Source organism: Mesoplodon mirus (genome assembly GCF_964341445.2).
Source record: "Mesoplodon mirus genome assembly, chromosome: 11".
Taxonomy (NCBI): domain Eukaryota; kingdom Metazoa; phylum Chordata; class Mammalia; order Artiodactyla; family Ziphiidae; genus Mesoplodon; species Mesoplodon mirus.
This window is the reverse complement of record NC_138987.1, coordinates 38,762,317-38,778,390: the sequence shown is the minus strand read 5'-3', so window position 1 is coordinate 38,778,390 and position 16,074 is coordinate 38,762,317. Positions and strand designations below refer to the sequence as shown.

The following is a 16,074-nucleotide window of genomic DNA, read 5'->3' as shown; positions in this document are numbered from 1 at the left end:
GATTCTTTCCCAGCTCTCCCAAATAAGCACCCAGCCTGACCAATACCTTGATTTCAGCTTTGTGAGACCCTAAGCAAAGAACCTGGTCGAGCCCACCCAGACTTCTGACGTAGAGAATTGTCAGATAATAAAATGGGTGTTGTGTTAAGCCATTACATTTGTGATATGTAGTTACACAGCAATAGAAAACTACTATGTCATTTGACCCACCAATCCCACTCCTAGGCATTTATCTAAGAAAAATAAAAATGGATATTCACAAAGACTTGTACTTCAGTCTTTATTCATGATAGCCAAAAATCTTGAAGTCCCAAGTATCTATCGGTAGGTGAGTGGATCAACAAATTGTGGAATAGCCACATAAGGGCCTACTACTCACCAATAAAAAGAAATGAAGTACTGATAACACAACAATATAAATGAATCTCAAAAGCATTAAGCTAAGTGAAAGAAGATAGACGCATAAGACCACATACTGTATGATTTTATTTATATGGAATTCTAGAAATGGTAAAACTGTAGTGCCAGAAAGCAGATCAGTGTTTGTCAAGGGTCAAGGATGGGGAGAAGGGACTGACTAAACAGGGGTCCAAGGGAACTTTTTGTGGTGATGGAAATCTATACCGGGATTGTGGTGGTGTTTACAAAACTGTATATGTTTGTCAAAACTCATCTAGTTGTACATTTAAAATCAGTGAATTTTATTGCATGTAAGTTATATCTCAATAAAACTGATTTTTTAAAATGTAAAAACTAACAACAACAACAAAAATCCTATGCTCTCCTCATGCTATTCTTTGGAAGGCAGCAACCTGGAGGTTAAGGTATGGGGCAGACAGGTTTGAAGCCTTGCTTGGTCACTTACCATCTGTGTGATCCTGGCCAAAGTTACTTGATTTTGCTAAGTGGGGATAAAAAGATTACTTGGGCTGTCGAGAGGGTAAGATGAGCAATGCATAAAGAGGGTTTAACCAGTGCTTGGCTCAGAGTTAACACTCAAAAAATGGTGACTAGGGCTTCCCTGGTGGCGCAGTGGTTGGGAGTCTGCCTGCTAATGCAGGGGACACGGGTTCGGGCCCTGGTGTGGGAGGATCCCACGTGCCGCGGAGCGACTGGGCCCGCGAGCCTCAACTACTGAGCCTGCGCGTCTGGAGCCTGTGCTCCGCAACGAGAGAGGCCGCAATAGTGAGAGACCCGCACACCGCGATGAAGAGTGGCCCCCACTTGCCACAACTAGAGAAAGCCCTCACACAGAAATGAAGACCCAACACAGACAAGAATAAATAAATAAATTAAAAAAAAAATGGTGACTATACTAAAGGGAAAAAAAAAAAAAAAAAAAAAGAACTCAGTTGGAAATTAATCCCAGGCAATGACTTGTTTATTTATGTATTTATACTATACAGGTAAATCATAGGATAAATATTCTTCCCACTGTTTAAGATTCTACTAAGATCCTATAATAAAATAATTCTGTTATATATATATATTTTTAATGGTGAATATCTTAGTGAAACGTATAATAGGGGAAACACTCTCGGTCTTTAACAACCCCTAAGTCTCCTTCTCAGGATCCATAAGGTCTTTAAGACCTACAGTTTGAGGTGGTTGAGCTAATTCACTAACCTCATTTTACAGCTGAGAAAACTGAGGCCCAGAGAGAAAATACTTGACCTGAGGACACCTGGGTGGTGGGTGGTAGGTGGCAGGTCTAGAAACAAATCCTAGGCCTTGTGCCCTTTCTCCGTCTCCAATCTAAAATTAACTCTTGGGCCTCCCTGGTGGCGCAGTGGTTGAGAGTCCGCCTGCCGATGCAGGGGATGCGGGTTCGTGCCCCGGTCTGGGAGGATCCCATATGCCGCGGAGCGGCTGGGCCCGTGAGCCATGGCCGCTGGGCCTGCGCGTCCGGAGCCTGTGCTCCGCAACGGGAGAGGCCACAACAGTGAGAGGCCCGCCTACCGCAAAAAGAAAAAAAAAAAAAAAAAATAAAATAAAATAAAATAAAATAAAATTAACTCTTAAAAAATAAATAAATAAAAAATAAAATTAACTCTTAACCAGTGGGCACTTCCACCCTTTTCCCAGGTACCCAAGATTAGCCAGTTCAAATGCAACCTCTCCTGTGGAGCCTTCCTTGATTCAAATAATAGGTCATTTTGCCATTAATTATAATTTCTTGTGTTTCCTACAATTTTTGAGTGCTTAAATGGCTGAAACGGCATCATATTCATTTCTGCGTCCTCATTCACTCACTCAACAAACATTACTGAATGCCAATTCTGTGGGAGGCTTTATGCTGGGTATTGAGTATAAAGGAATCATTTTCCCCCTCTCTATGTTTTGAATATTAAAACAGGAACTTCAGCCCTTTCAGAAACATTGGAGAGAAAGCATTTGCCCTTCCTCCCACCTCTAACTGGCTCCTCCTCACCCAACGAGAGACTTATCTAACAAGTGAGATGCTAGCTTCACACCTACTGAGCCATCAGGGCAGGACTAAGGTATTAAAGGTCATGCTCCCATGAACTCAGACTCTTAAGATCTTGGCCAGCTGGCTAAGTGTCCAACATGGACATTATGGAAATGCAAACACAATTTACCTGCCTATGGGCTCCTGGTCTGGCCCAAGGGAAGGAGGGTAGTTAAAAAATCCTTTTGGATAAGATATGATAAAGCAAGCATAGTAAAATATTAATGGTAGAATGTACATGGTGGGTATATGAGTGTTCACTGTAAAATTCTTTCGTCTTTGCTGTATGTTTGAAAAATCTCAGACTAAAAAAAAGCCCGTTCTGACCTTAAGTCCCAGCTACATTCTACTATGGTGTTTATCAGCAATAAAGCTGATGCTTTGGTTCTCACTTGATTCGTGATTTCCCAACTGGATTTGAACCCACAAGGGGAAGGAGACACAAAGATTAACCAGACACAGTCCCTACCTTTGAGGAGCTCACAGCCTGGGGAAGATCGATATGAAAATGGGAACTCACAACAGAGAGAGATAAGTGCCATACGTGATAGAGGTCTGATCCATGAAGAGCACAGAGCCTTTGAATAGATGTGCTGGCAGGACAAGACTCGGCATCCGCACAGCCCGCACAGGGCCCACTTCAGGAGCCTTCTCTACATCCTCACATTTCCCCACTTCCCCCAACCTGTGCACAGGCCCAGTTGGGATCAATCCTTGAACGTAATCTCCCACCATCAAGAGCCATATCAAATATGTCTGTCATTATCTGGGCGGCCAGCGGAGACCACTCAAATCAAGGCCCCGCCCCTCCACCGAGGAAGTCTCTGCAACTCCTCTCACTCATTTGCTGGCTGCCCCCACCTCCCTCTTCTTGCCCATGATGCCTTGCCATCAGACCAGACCACGTGGATCTGTGACCGTCGGTCTTGGGCAAGCTTTAAGGAGCAGGAAAAGAGAGTCCAAGTCTAACTAAAACAGCATAAACGTCTGAGGCCTTGGTCACCCTCAGTGACCAGCTCATATTTGAAAATAGCAGACAATAAGCTCCTTGAAAGAGAAGAAAGTCTCAGGGAATCATGGGTGGGAATGGGCCAGAGGGCCAAGGACAGGGAATGAGTCCATATCAGAGAACGAAATTGTGCTGCCATCAAGATCAATCCCACCTCTGATGCCCCCTACCCTCGGGGACCTAGGACAAGTCACTTGATATTTCCAGCCCAGCTCAAGCACCTCCCCCAGAAAGCCTTCTCTGACAGCCAGCCTCACAGTCACCCTACACCAGCCTGTAATGTACGTCCAGTGCCCCCACTGTGCAGTGCTTCCCTTCAACCCAGCACTGCCCACTCTGTGTTAGCACCTCATCCACATGCACCATCCACCACCCCCTGAAACTGTTAACTTCTCAAAGGCGGGAATCTGATCGATCTCCATGCCCCCACCACCCTTCACAGTATGTGACTGCTGGATAAACAATGATCTCCACGAATCCTCTAAGCTGTAAAACACAAACCGCTCTGAGGTGGACATCTACTGTTTTTGCTTGTCCAGGATCCATTCTTCCTTCTTCTAAGGACAGTTTTCTCTTGCAGAACCATTCCTCTCTTATGTTTAGTCCATGTGAGTTAGGGAGAGCTGACCATATGCCCCAGCCTCCAAGAGAGGACACTCACCGAAGCCCGGTCAATCACAGCATCCCATGTTTTGGGCATAGTGACTGCCACATTACCAAGCCAGGCTAATGAGACTCAATTCTGGAGACTACTAGGAAAGAGAAACTTTCTTTCTGCTGGAAGGACATAAGCCAGGAGCTGCTGCTGGTCATCCTACCATCCCATGAGAATAAAGCTGACAGAGAAATGTGGAGCCAAGAGATGGAGACAGAGTTCTGATGACACTGTCTGAGCCTCTGGGATCCCAGCTGTGCCTGAAGCCAGTTTTGACCCCTGGACTTCTCAGTTATGAGACAATCTGAGTTTCATTTCTGTCACTGTAACTTTAAAACCAGTCAAACCTCTGTCTAGGCTTAGTGGGAATACCAGGATCTTGACAGGCAGCCACCCCTTCCTGCTGTCATCCTGGGAGAAGCAGGCTCCACTGCCAGGGTCCCACTCCACAAAGGCCTTACCTGAACCAGGAGGTTCTGCAGTCCGATGACCAGGGACAGCACTTGTGATGTTCCCAGTGGAGCCAGGACAGTGTCCTCAGGGGCTGGCGGTGGCTGGGCCCCTGAGGGCAGCAGAGCAATCAGGGCAGAGGAGAAGCTTTGTTGCAGGGCTGTCCGCAGGAAGCGTAAGATGGCAGCTGAAAGTAGAAAACTCCTTACACCCAGTTCTTGCCTCATTCCCCACCTCCCCACCAGCGCTGTCACAGGGGGAAGACCACGGGGATAATAAAGGGGTGACCGTGGACTGGTCTGGGTGGGGTGGTCTCATCTCAGAATCTAGGGGAAAGGTTTTTCTTCTCCTGCTAGAGGCCCTTGGTCCCACACCTGAGAGCAGCGCAGCCTTTTTCTTCGGAAAGCTGAGGGCCTTCAATACTTGGTCCAGTTCCACAGACAGTGTCTGATGAACCTGGCAGGGCAGAGGGTAAAGGGATAACCCCCACATTCTGGGAGCTTGGGCAGAAAACCACCTGCTACAATATCTCTTTTACCCCCCCTACACATACCCGCTGCATCCAGAAGGACAGAGGAGGCCACACAGAGTCTTGTGAGCCACACCGATCCTGGATTCAGGAGCTTGAGGAGGAAAATCAAGCCCAGACCTGGAGAACCCTGCTTCTCCCAAGTTTCCCCCATCCTCAGAGAGCTCCTGCACCAGGGAGTCTTTCCCAGCCTTAGCTGTGGGTCAGTCTCCTCTTCAGCCCACCAACCACCTAACTCAGATCTGGAGTCCAATGGCCTGGAATCAAAATCCTGGCTCTGCCACTTGCCAGCTGTATGGCCGTAGGCAAGTCACCCCACTGCACCTCTCTCAGCCTGCCTTACTTCCTTCACCTATGAAAAGGGAACAGTGCCACCTGCTTTCACTCTCTCCAGAGCTATCGTGAAGAACAGCTGAGGACCAGCATCGTGAATGTGCTCCTTAATGTCAAAGCAATGACCATACTGAGGGGTTAGTTTGGGTGACAGGTTCAAAGCTGTGAGTCTGCTCTGCTCTCCTTACCCAGAACATGAGCGGCCTGAAGGCAGCTTTTCCTCTACTTGGATCTACAAGTGCTTGGCACAAAGCAATTCCTCAAAAATGCTTGTTAGGGCTTCCCTTGTGGCGCAGTGGTTAAGACTCCGCCTATCAATGCAGGGGACACGAGTTCGAGCCCTGGTATGGGAAGATCCCACATGCCACGGAGCAACTAAGCCCGTGCACCACAACTACTGAGCCTGCGCTCTAGAGCCTGTGAGCCACAACTACTGAAGCCCGCATCCCTAGAGCCTGTGCTCCACAACGAGAGAAGCCACCGCAACGAAGAGTAGCCCCCGCTCTCTGCAACTAGAGAAAGCCCACGCACAGCAACGAAGACCCAACACAGCCAAAAAAAAAAAAAACAAATGCTTGTTAGCTGGTGGAATTGGCAGGCTCCAGGCAGAAGAACCAACTTGTGTAAAGGTATGGAGATGCCATACGAACCTGAGATGTCAACAGAGGAAGCTGTGTGTGGAGGGTACATGGGAACTCTGTGCTATCTGCTCGACTGTGTTGTAAATCTAAAACTGTCCTAAAAGTAGCAGCTCTTAAAAATCAACCAAAAACAAACAAAAAAAGGACTGAGATATGAAAGAGCACAGTCGACTGGGAGAAGAGCAAACACTTGGTCAGAAGACAGGAAAGGAGGGTAGAATGGCAGAAAGTAAGGCTGCAGAGGGGCCTGGTAGGAAGGGTCTCAGCAGCCATGAGGAGAACAAAAAGGCTGCTGAAGGACAGTGAGCAGAGGGGTAAGTGTGGACAGACCGGGGCCACAGGGATAGGAGAGGTGGAGCAAGGGAGAGGCTGGAGGCCAGAAGGTTGTGAATAGGCCATATTGATGGTGAGGATGAATGATCAGGCCTGAACTAGGGCAGAGGGGAGGACTTAGAGTAGAGGTAGTTACGTAATTGGCTAGTTATGAGCTGAGGGCCAGGGCAGAACCAACAACAAGGTGCAGGCTTCCATCCAGGCAGGTGACTGCAGGGGTAGGGGTGGGCCCAATAGCCACACATAGAAAAGTAGGAGAGGTTCCTGTCCCAAATCAACCCCACTGGCAACTACCTGAGGATCTGCTATAGCGTAGATGTGCCACAGCTTACTGAAACCCTAGAGGCCAAACATGAAAACTCACTTCACTTCTACACAAATGAGTGTGTGCCTGGCATTAGATTGGCACAGAGCTGGACACAGTGTGAGGATACCTCAAAGGCTAGGAGATGGTTTCTGTCCACTAGGGGCAGCCAGCCTTAGGGAGGAAACACCTGAATGTGAAGCAGCCCACAGAGAAGCTCATGCAGGGCACTAGGATGACAAGGTCATACAAGAGGGAGGGACTGAGAGGAAACGGGGTGCTCTGTGGATATGTCCATGGCTCTCCTGTTCCCTGCATCACCTTCTCAAACGGTCACATGACTGCTTACATAGTATGGCACTCACAGCTTGCCACCCACAACTTCAAGGTCACAGGCTGGATTCTGCCTTCTTGTCCAGTTTGACAGTCCATTCCCTACACTCCAGCCATGCAGTACCTCACCACTCTTCAAATATATATACCAAGTCTTAAATCTGTGCAGCTTCAGGCCTGTGCTCATATCATTCTCTTGGCCGGGAGCACCCTTCCCCCACTATTTTAGCCTGGTACAGTCTTGCTTACCTTTCAGGGCTTTGCTTAAAGATTAGAACACAAGTTCCCCAAGTCTGGGGTATATACTGTATTCATTTTTTATTCCTCTGTGCCTAGAATACAGCCTGGCATGCAGGTGACCCACGTGTGCTAAATAGATTAATGTAAACCAACTTGACAACAGCCTTGAATGTTTTTTCCCTGTTTTGTAGGCAAGGAAACTGAAGCTCAGAGAGTTAAATACCTTGCCAAGGTTACACAACTAATAAGCCACAGATCTGGGATCAGAACTCAAGATCTTGTCACTCCTTGAGTGCCACCCGTGCCCCAAAGCAACAGGGGTTAGAAACTAACCTGCAGGTTGCCATCGTGCTGCTGGGCAGAGAAGGAGGCAGTGAGGAGCCAGGCGGAGGAGAGGAGCTGGGTCCTGGGAGAGCCCTCCTCAGCCCAGGTGAGGGCCAGTATCTTCTCTAGAAGCTCTATCAGGGCCGTGCTGCTCAAGAGCACTGCAGCAGCTGTAGAGGGTTGGGCAGGGCAGGCGGTGTTTAGTTAGCACCTGATGGGTTCTTCACACACACATGGTGAATGAACAAAAGGATCAGCTTAAGGCTCTAAGTTTCATTTTGGAACCACAGGTTACTGGAACCAGAAAGGACCTTAAGACCATCCGATCCAGCCACACACACCCTTTTAAATTTTTTTTAGATGGAAAAACTGAGGGCAGCAAGGGCCATAGACACTGCCCAGCACCCTTCCTCTTCACTATGCCAGCCCGGGCCCCAGCACCTCTTTTCTGACTGCCCAGCGTGGTCTGATGAAGGCTCCAATACAGAAAGTTGAAGGAGGGCTGCAGGATGTCCGTGTCAGTGGGACTGCATTTCCCACACAGCTTGCTCACTGCAAGAGATGAGAGTGCCCTGGAGCCCCAGTGCTCAGCACTCCATGGCTTTAGCACACACCAGCACTCACACTTCTTACAGCTAGTGGCCCTCAACTGGCTAATTTCAGATGTCAGTCTTGGGGACCAAGCACAAACTAAGCACCCCTGATATTAGGGCCAATGGAAATAAACAGTGACAAACCCGAAGATATGTTCACACCCTCTATCTGAACAAACATCAGGCAAGCAGCCCACAGCTGCACATTAGAACAGACTGCCCAAGTGTAGGTGGTCAAAAGGCATCCTATGACGGCGCTCATGCCAGCACAGACTCCAGGTTGGAAAGTCTGCAGAGGACACATGGGCCAACCTGCCACCATCAGCAGAAAGAAGATCCAGTCTCTGAATTCGTCCAGCAACAGGGCACTCACCACCTTCACAGGGGAGCTCTGTAACTGTCAACGTGCAGTTCCCTAAACTTGCTGTATTCTCTCTCTCACATCACCTCCATCTGGCTTACTCCTTTCCTCCTATTCAGCAATCAAGATTCAGCTCAAAGTTCACCTCCCTCATGAAGCCTTAATCTCTCACGGCAAGATTAAACGCCTCTTCATGCTCTGCCAGCCCTCAGTGAGCAGTTACTACATTGTAGAGTAGACATCTACAGAGCACATCCCTTTCCTCTTGGGAATTACCACTCCTTGCTCCCCTGCCCCCCATCATCCTAGATATGAAACCTACCTAAGACTCCATTCCCTTTTTTTAAAAAATTCAAACAGAAAGTCACAAAAATTATAATCATCCTCATCAGTTCACTCAGTCCCATGTAATTAATTTTTTTTCATCTTGGTCTTTTGTTACCACTTTTATGAATTCATCAGTTTTCCATTAGAGTTCTGAAAATGCTTATTCATTCAGTTCAGCAGTATAGTCAGTTACCAGAAACCTGTCCTTGTCAGTCTTTTCCATGAATTCCTTGAAGATGAAACCCTCTTGTAGGAACATTTTTGCAGAAGCATCAGAGTACACCCAGAACTGTCGTAAATGACAGAAGACTTAAAAATGACCATGGTTAAAGATTTGATGAAAGTTCATAATAATGCAATTGACAAGGAAATTTAGTTATTTCGGAGATATACATTTTTTTTTTTTTTTTTGCAGTACGCGGGCTTCTCACTGTTGTGGCCTCTCCTGTTGCGGAGCACAGGCTCCGGACGCGCAGGCTCAGCGGCCACGGCTCACGGGCCCAGCCACTCCGTGGCACGTAGGATCTTCCTGGACTGGGGCACGAACCCGCGTCCCCTGCATCGGCAAGCGGACTCTCAACCACTGTGCCACCAGGGAAGCCCTGAGATATACATTATAAAATAATAACTAGAATTATGACTTATTATACCAGAACACATAAGATTTTTAGGAATTTCATGTAATGTCTGAAACATTTATATTAACATATTTCCACACAAATAACCCAAAGAAAGTTTAGTATTAGTTTTTCTTTTTTTAAATTTTTTAATTTAATTTTATTTTTTTATACAGCAGGTTCTTATTGGTCATCAATTTTACACACATCAGTGTATACATGTCAATTCCAATCGCCCAATTCATCACACCACCATTCCCACCCCTCCGCGGCTTTCCCCCCTTGGTGTCCATATGTTTGTTCTCTACATCTGTCTCAACTTCTGCCCTGCAAACCAGTTCATCTGTACCATTTTTCTAGGTTCCACATACAAGCGTTAATACACGATATTTGTTTTCCTCTTTCTGACTTACTTCACTCTGTATGACAGTCTCTAGATCCAACCATGTCTCAACAAATGACCCAATTTCGTTCCATTTTATGGCTGAGTAATATTCCATTGTATATATGTACCACAACTTCTTTATCCATTCGTCTGTTGATGGGCATTTAGGGTGCTTCCATGACCTGGCTATTGTAAATACTACTGCAATGAACATTGGGGTGCATGTGTCTTTTTTTTTTTTTTTTTTTTTTTTTTTTTTCGGTATGCGGGCCTCTCACTGTTGTGGCCTCCCCCGTTGCGGAGCACAGGCTCCGGATGCGCAGGCCCAGCGGCCATGGCTCACGGGCCCAGCCGCTCCGCGGCATATGGGATCCTCCCAGACCGGGGCACGAACCCGTATCCCCTGCATCGGCAGGCGGACTCTCAACCACTGCACCACCAGGGAGGCCCGCATGTGTCTTTTTGAATTATGGTTTTCTCTGGGTATATGCCCAGTAGTGGGATTGCTGGATCATATGGTAGTTCTATTTTTAGTTTTTTAAGGAACCTCCATACTGTTCTCCACAGTGGCTTTATCAATTTACATTCCCACCAACAGTGCAAGAGGGTTCCCTTTTCTCCACACCCTCTCCAGCATTTGTTGTTTGTAGACTTTCCGATGATGCCCATTCTAACTGGTGTGAGGTGATACCTCATTGTAGTTTTTTGTTTTTTGTTTTTTAATTAATTTATTTATTTGTTTATTTTTGCTGTGTTGGGTCTTCGTTTCTGTGCGAGGGCTTTCTCTAGTTGCGGCAAGTGGGGGCCACTCCTCATCATGGTGCGCGGGCCTCTGACTATCACGGCCTCTCCCGTTGCGGAGCACAGGCTCCAGACGCGCAGGCTCAGTAATTGTGGCTCACGGGCCCAGCCGCTCCGTGGCATGCGGGATCCCCCCAGACCAGGGCTCGAACCCGTGTCCCCTGCATTGGCAGGCAGATTCTCAACCACTGCACCACCAGGGAAGCCCCCTCATTGTAGTTTTGATTTGCATTTCTCTAATAATTAGTGATGTTGAGCAGCTTTTCATGTGCCTCTTGGCCATCTGTAGGTCTTCTTTGGAGAAATGTCTATTTAGGTCTTTGGCCCATTTTTGGATTGGGTTGTTTGTTTCTTTAATATTGAGCTGCATGAGCTGTTTATATATTTGGAAGATTAATCCTTTGTCTGTTGATTCACTTCCAAATATTTTCTCCCATTCTGAGGGTTGTCTTTTCGTCTTGTTTATGGTTTCCTTTGCTGTGCAAAAGCTTTGAAGTTTCATTAGGTCCCATTTGCTTATTTTTGTTTTTATTTCCATTGCTGTAGGAGGTGGATCAAAAAAGATCTTGCTGTGATTTATGTCAAAGAGTGTTCTTCCTATATTTTCCTCTAAGAGTTTCATAGTGTCCGGTCTTACCTTAGGTCTAGAATCCATTTTGAGTTTATTTTTGTGTATGGTGTTAGGGAGTGTTCTAATTTCATTCTTTTACATGTAGCTGTCCAGTTTTCCTAGCACCACTTACTGAAGAGACTGTCTTCTCTCCATTGTATATCCTTGCCTCCTTTGTCATAGATTAGTTGACCATAGGTGCGTGGGTTTATCTCTGGGGTTTCTATCTTGTTCCATTGATCTGTTCCTGTTTTTGTGCCAGTACCATATTGTCTTGATTACTGTAGCTTTGTAGTATAGTCTGAAGTCAGGGAGTCTGAGTCCTCCAGCTCCATTTTTTTCCCTCAAGACTGCTTTGGCTATTCGGTGTCTTTTGTGTCTCCATACAAATTTTAAGATTTTTTCTTCTAGTTCTGTAAAAAATGCCATTAGTAATTTGATAGGGATTGCATTGAATCTGTAGATTGCTTTGGGTAGTATAGTCATTTTCACAATATTGATTCTTCCAATCCAAGAACATGGTGTATCTCTCCATCTGTTGGTATCATCTTTAATTTCTTTCATCAGTGTCTTATAATTTTCTGCATACAGGTCTTTTGTCTCCCTAGGTAGGTTTATTCCTAGGTATTTTATTCTTTTTGTTGCAGTGGTAAATGGGAGTGTTTCCTTAATTTCTCTTTCAGATTTTTCATCATTAGTGTATAGGAATGCAAGAGATTTCTGTGAATTTTGTATCCTGCTACTTTACCAAATTCATTGATTAGCTCTAGTAGTTTTCTGGTGGCATTTTTAGGATTCTCTATGTATAGTATCATGTCATCTGCAAACAGCGACAGTTTTACTTCTTCTTTTCCAATTTGTATTCCTTTTATTTCTTTTTCTTCTCTGATTGCTGGGGCTAGGACTTCCAAAACTATGTTGAATAATAGTGGTGAGAGTGGACATCCTTGTTTTCTTCCTGATCTTAGAGGAAATGCTTTCAGTTTTTCACCATTGAGACTGATGTTTGCTGTGGGTTTGTCATATATGGCCTTTATTATGTTGAGGTAGGTTCCCTCTATGCCCACTTTCTGGAGAGTTTTTTCATAAATGGTGTTGAATTTTGTCAAAAGCTTTTTCTGCATCTATTGAGATGATCATATGGTTTTTATTCTTCATTTTGTGAATATGGTGTATCACATTGATTGATTTCCGTATACTGAAGAATCCTTGCATCCCTGGGATAAATACCACTTGATCATGGTTTATGATCCTTTTAATGTGTTGTTGGATTCTGTTTGCTAGTATTTTGTTGAGGATTTTTGCATCTATATTCATCAGTGATGTTGGTCTGTAATTTTCTTTTTTTGTAGTATCTTTGTCTGGTTTTGGTATCAGGGTGATGGTGGCCTCATAGAATGAATTTGGGAGTGTTCCTTCCTCTGCAATTGTTTGGAAGAGTTTGAGAAGGATGGGTGTTAGCTCTTCTCTAAATGGTTGATAGAATTCACCTGTGAAGCCATCTGGTCCTGGACTTTTGTTTGTTGGAAGATTTTTAATCACAGTTTCAATTTCACTACTTGTGATTGGTCTGTTCATATTTTCTATTTCTTCCTGGTTCAGTCTTGCAAGGTTATACCTTTCTGAGAATTTGTCCAATTCTTCCAGGTTGTCCATTTTATTGGCATAGAGTTGCTTGTAGTAGTCTCTTAGGATGCTTTGTATCCTGCGGTGTCTGTTGTAACTTCTCCTTTTTCATTTCTAGTTTTATTGATTTGAGTCTTCTCCCTCTTTTTCTTGATGAGTCTGGCTAATGGTTTATCAATTTTGTTTATCTTCTCAAAGAACCAGCTTTTAGTTTTATTGATCTTTGCTATTATTTGCTTTGTTTATATTTCATTTATTTCTGCTCTGATCTTTATGATTTCTTTCCTTCTGCTAACTTTGGGTTTTGCTTGTTCTTCTTTCGCTATAAACTTCCCTCTTAGAACTGCTTTTGCTGCATCCCATAGGTTTTGGATTGTAGTGTTTTCACTGTCATTTGTCTCTAGGTATTTTTTGATTTCCTCTTTGATATCTTCAGTGATCTCTTCGTTATTTAGTAACATATTGTCTAGCCTCCATGTGTTTGTGTTTTTTACGTTTTTTTCCCTGTAACTGATTTCTAATCTCATAGTGTTGTGGTCGGAAAAGATGCTTGATATGATTTCACTTTTCTTAAATTTACTGAGGCTTGATTTGTAACCCAAGATGTGATCTATCCTGGAGAGTGTTCCATGTGCACTTGAGAAGAAAGTGTAATCTGCTGTTTTGGGATGGAATGTCCTATAAATATCAATTAAATCTATCTGGTCTATTGTGTCATTTAAAGCTTCTGTTTCCTTATTTTCATTTTGGATGATCCGTCCATTGGTGTGAGGTGTTAAAAGTCCCCCACTATTATTGTGTTACGGTTAATTTCCTCTTTTATAGCTGTTAGTAGTCGTCCTATGTATTCAAGTGCTCCTATGTTGGGTGCATATATAATTGTTATATCTTCTTCTTGGATTGATCCCTTGATCATTAGTAGTGTCCTTCCTTGTCTCTTGTAACATTCTTTATTTTAAAGTCTATTTTATCTGATATGAGTATTGCTACTCCAGCTTTCTTTTGATTTCCATTTGCATGGAATATCTTTTTCCATCCCCTCACTTTCAGTCTGTATGTGTCCCTAGGTCTGAAGTGGGTCTCTTATAGACAGCATATATATGGGTCTTGTTTTTGTATCCATTCAGCAAGCCTGTGTCTTTTGGTTGGAGTATTTAATCCATTAACGTTTAAGGTAATTATCAATATGTATGTTCCTATGACTATTTTCTTAATTGTTTTGGGTTTGTTTTTGTAGGTCCTTCTCTTCTATTGTGTTTCCCACTTAGAGAAGTTCCTTTAGCATTTGTTGTAGAGCTGGTTGGGTGGTGCTGAATTCTCTCAGCTTTTGCTTGTCTGTGAAGCTTTTGATTTCTCCATCAAATCTGAATGAGATCCTTGCTGGGTAGAGTAATCTTGTTTTTAGGTTCTTCCCTTTCATCACTTTATTAAGTATATCATGCCACTCCCTTCTGGCTTGTAGAGTTTCTGCTGAGAAATCAGCTGTTAACCTTATGGGAGTTCTCTTGTATGTTATTTGTCGTTTTTCCCTTGCTGCTTTCAGTAAGTTTTCTTTGTCTTTAATTTTTGCCAATTTGATTACTATGTTTCTTGGCGTGTTTCTCCTTGGGTTTATGCTGTATGGGACTCTCTGTGCTTCCTGGAATTGGGTGGCTATTTCCTCTCCCATGTTAGGGAAGTTTTTGACTATAATCTCTTCAAATATTTTCTCGGGTCCTTCCTCTCTCTCTTCTCCTTCTGGGACCCCTATAATGCGAATGTTGTTGCATTTAATGTTGTCCCAGAGGTCTCTTAGGCTGTCTTCATTTCTTTTCATTCTTTTTTCTTTATTCTGTTCCCTGGCAGTGAATTCCACCATTCTGTTTTCCAGGTCACTTATCCGTTCTTCTGCCTCAGTTATTCTGCTATTGATTCCTTCTAGTGTAGTTTTCATTTCAGTTATTGTATTGTTCATCTCTGTTTGTTTGTCCTTTAATTCTTCTAGGTCTTTGTTAAACATTTCTTGCATCTTTTCGACCTTTGCCTCCATTCTTTTTCTGAGGTCCTGGATCATCTTCACTATCATTATTCTGAATTCTTTTTCTGGAAGGGTGCCTATCTCCACTTCATTTAGTTGTTTTTCTGGGGTTTTATCTTGTTCCTTCATCTGGTACATAGCCCTCAGCCTTTTCATCTTGTCTATCTTTCTGTGAATGTTTTTGATCCACAGGCTGCAGGAATGTAGTTCTTCTTGCTTCTGCTGTCTTCCCCACCATTCACTTTTTTGGCAGCCACAGCACACTTGACTTTACCTGGCTTGTGGTCAACCAGACAAGCAGGCCCCCCAACCATACCCTCACCTGTGAACTACAGTCCTCTACCCTCAATGCTCTCAAATAAAAGTACTCAAGGGTTATACGTAAATGTATATTCATTTCATGTGTATGTTTCAGCATGTTACTTCTCCCTGTTAGAGGCCCTTTCTATTTATTTATTTGGCCACACTGTATGGCTTGTGGGATCTTAGTTCCCCAACCAGGGATCAAACCCATGCCCCCTGCAATGGAAGTGCAGAGCCCTAACCACTGGACAACCGGGGAATTCCCTAGAGGCCCTTTTTCTTTTTTAGTAGATTACTGCTTTTTTTTTTTAAACATCTTTACTGGAGTATAATTCTTTACAATGGTGTGTTAGTTTCTGCTTTATAACAAAGTGAATCAGCTATACATATACATATATCCCCATATCTCCTCCCTCTTGCATCTTCCTCCCACCCTCCCTATCCCACCCCTCTAGGTGGTCACAAAGCACCAAGCTGATCTCCCTGTGCTATGAGGCTGCTTCCTACTAGCTATCTATTTTACATTTGGTAATGTATATATGTCCATGCCACTCTCTCACTTTGTCCCAGCTTACCCTTCCCCCTCCCTGTGTCCTCAAGTCCATTCCCTAGAGGCCCTTTTGATGGCTGTTTTTGTCACACACAGACCTCCCTCCCAGCTGAGCATCACCCTTAACCTGATAAGATAGGCAGGCGATGACTAGCTCCAGGTCAGGCCTGGAGGCTCTTTTTGAGCTGGACACTGATCTTCTCATGAGGAGCCCTGGACTCCAGGCAGGGAAAAAAAACATCCTCACCTGTGGCCAGAGGACC

At 44.5% G+C, this 16,074-nt stretch overlaps 1 protein-coding gene across 1 annotated transcript in view; it reads right to left on the bottom strand.

The window, feature by feature from the left end:
• The window catches only part of MEI1 (meiotic double-stranded break formation protein 1), a gene marked incomplete at both ends in the record, with an annotated part of 68,750 nt that overhangs the window by 4,243 nt on the left and 48,433 nt on the right, over positions 1-16,074 (bottom strand). Inside the window, 4 exons of the mRNA XM_082636596.1 lie at positions 4,596-4,771; positions 4,959-5,040; positions 7,631-7,791; positions 8,063-8,173. Coding sequence (XP_082492722.1) covers positions 4,596-4,771; positions 4,959-5,040; positions 7,631-7,791; positions 8,063-8,173 — 530 coding nt within the window. The remainder of the gene's footprint in view (positions 1-4,595; positions 4,772-4,958; positions 5,041-7,630; positions 7,792-8,062; positions 8,174-16,074) is intronic.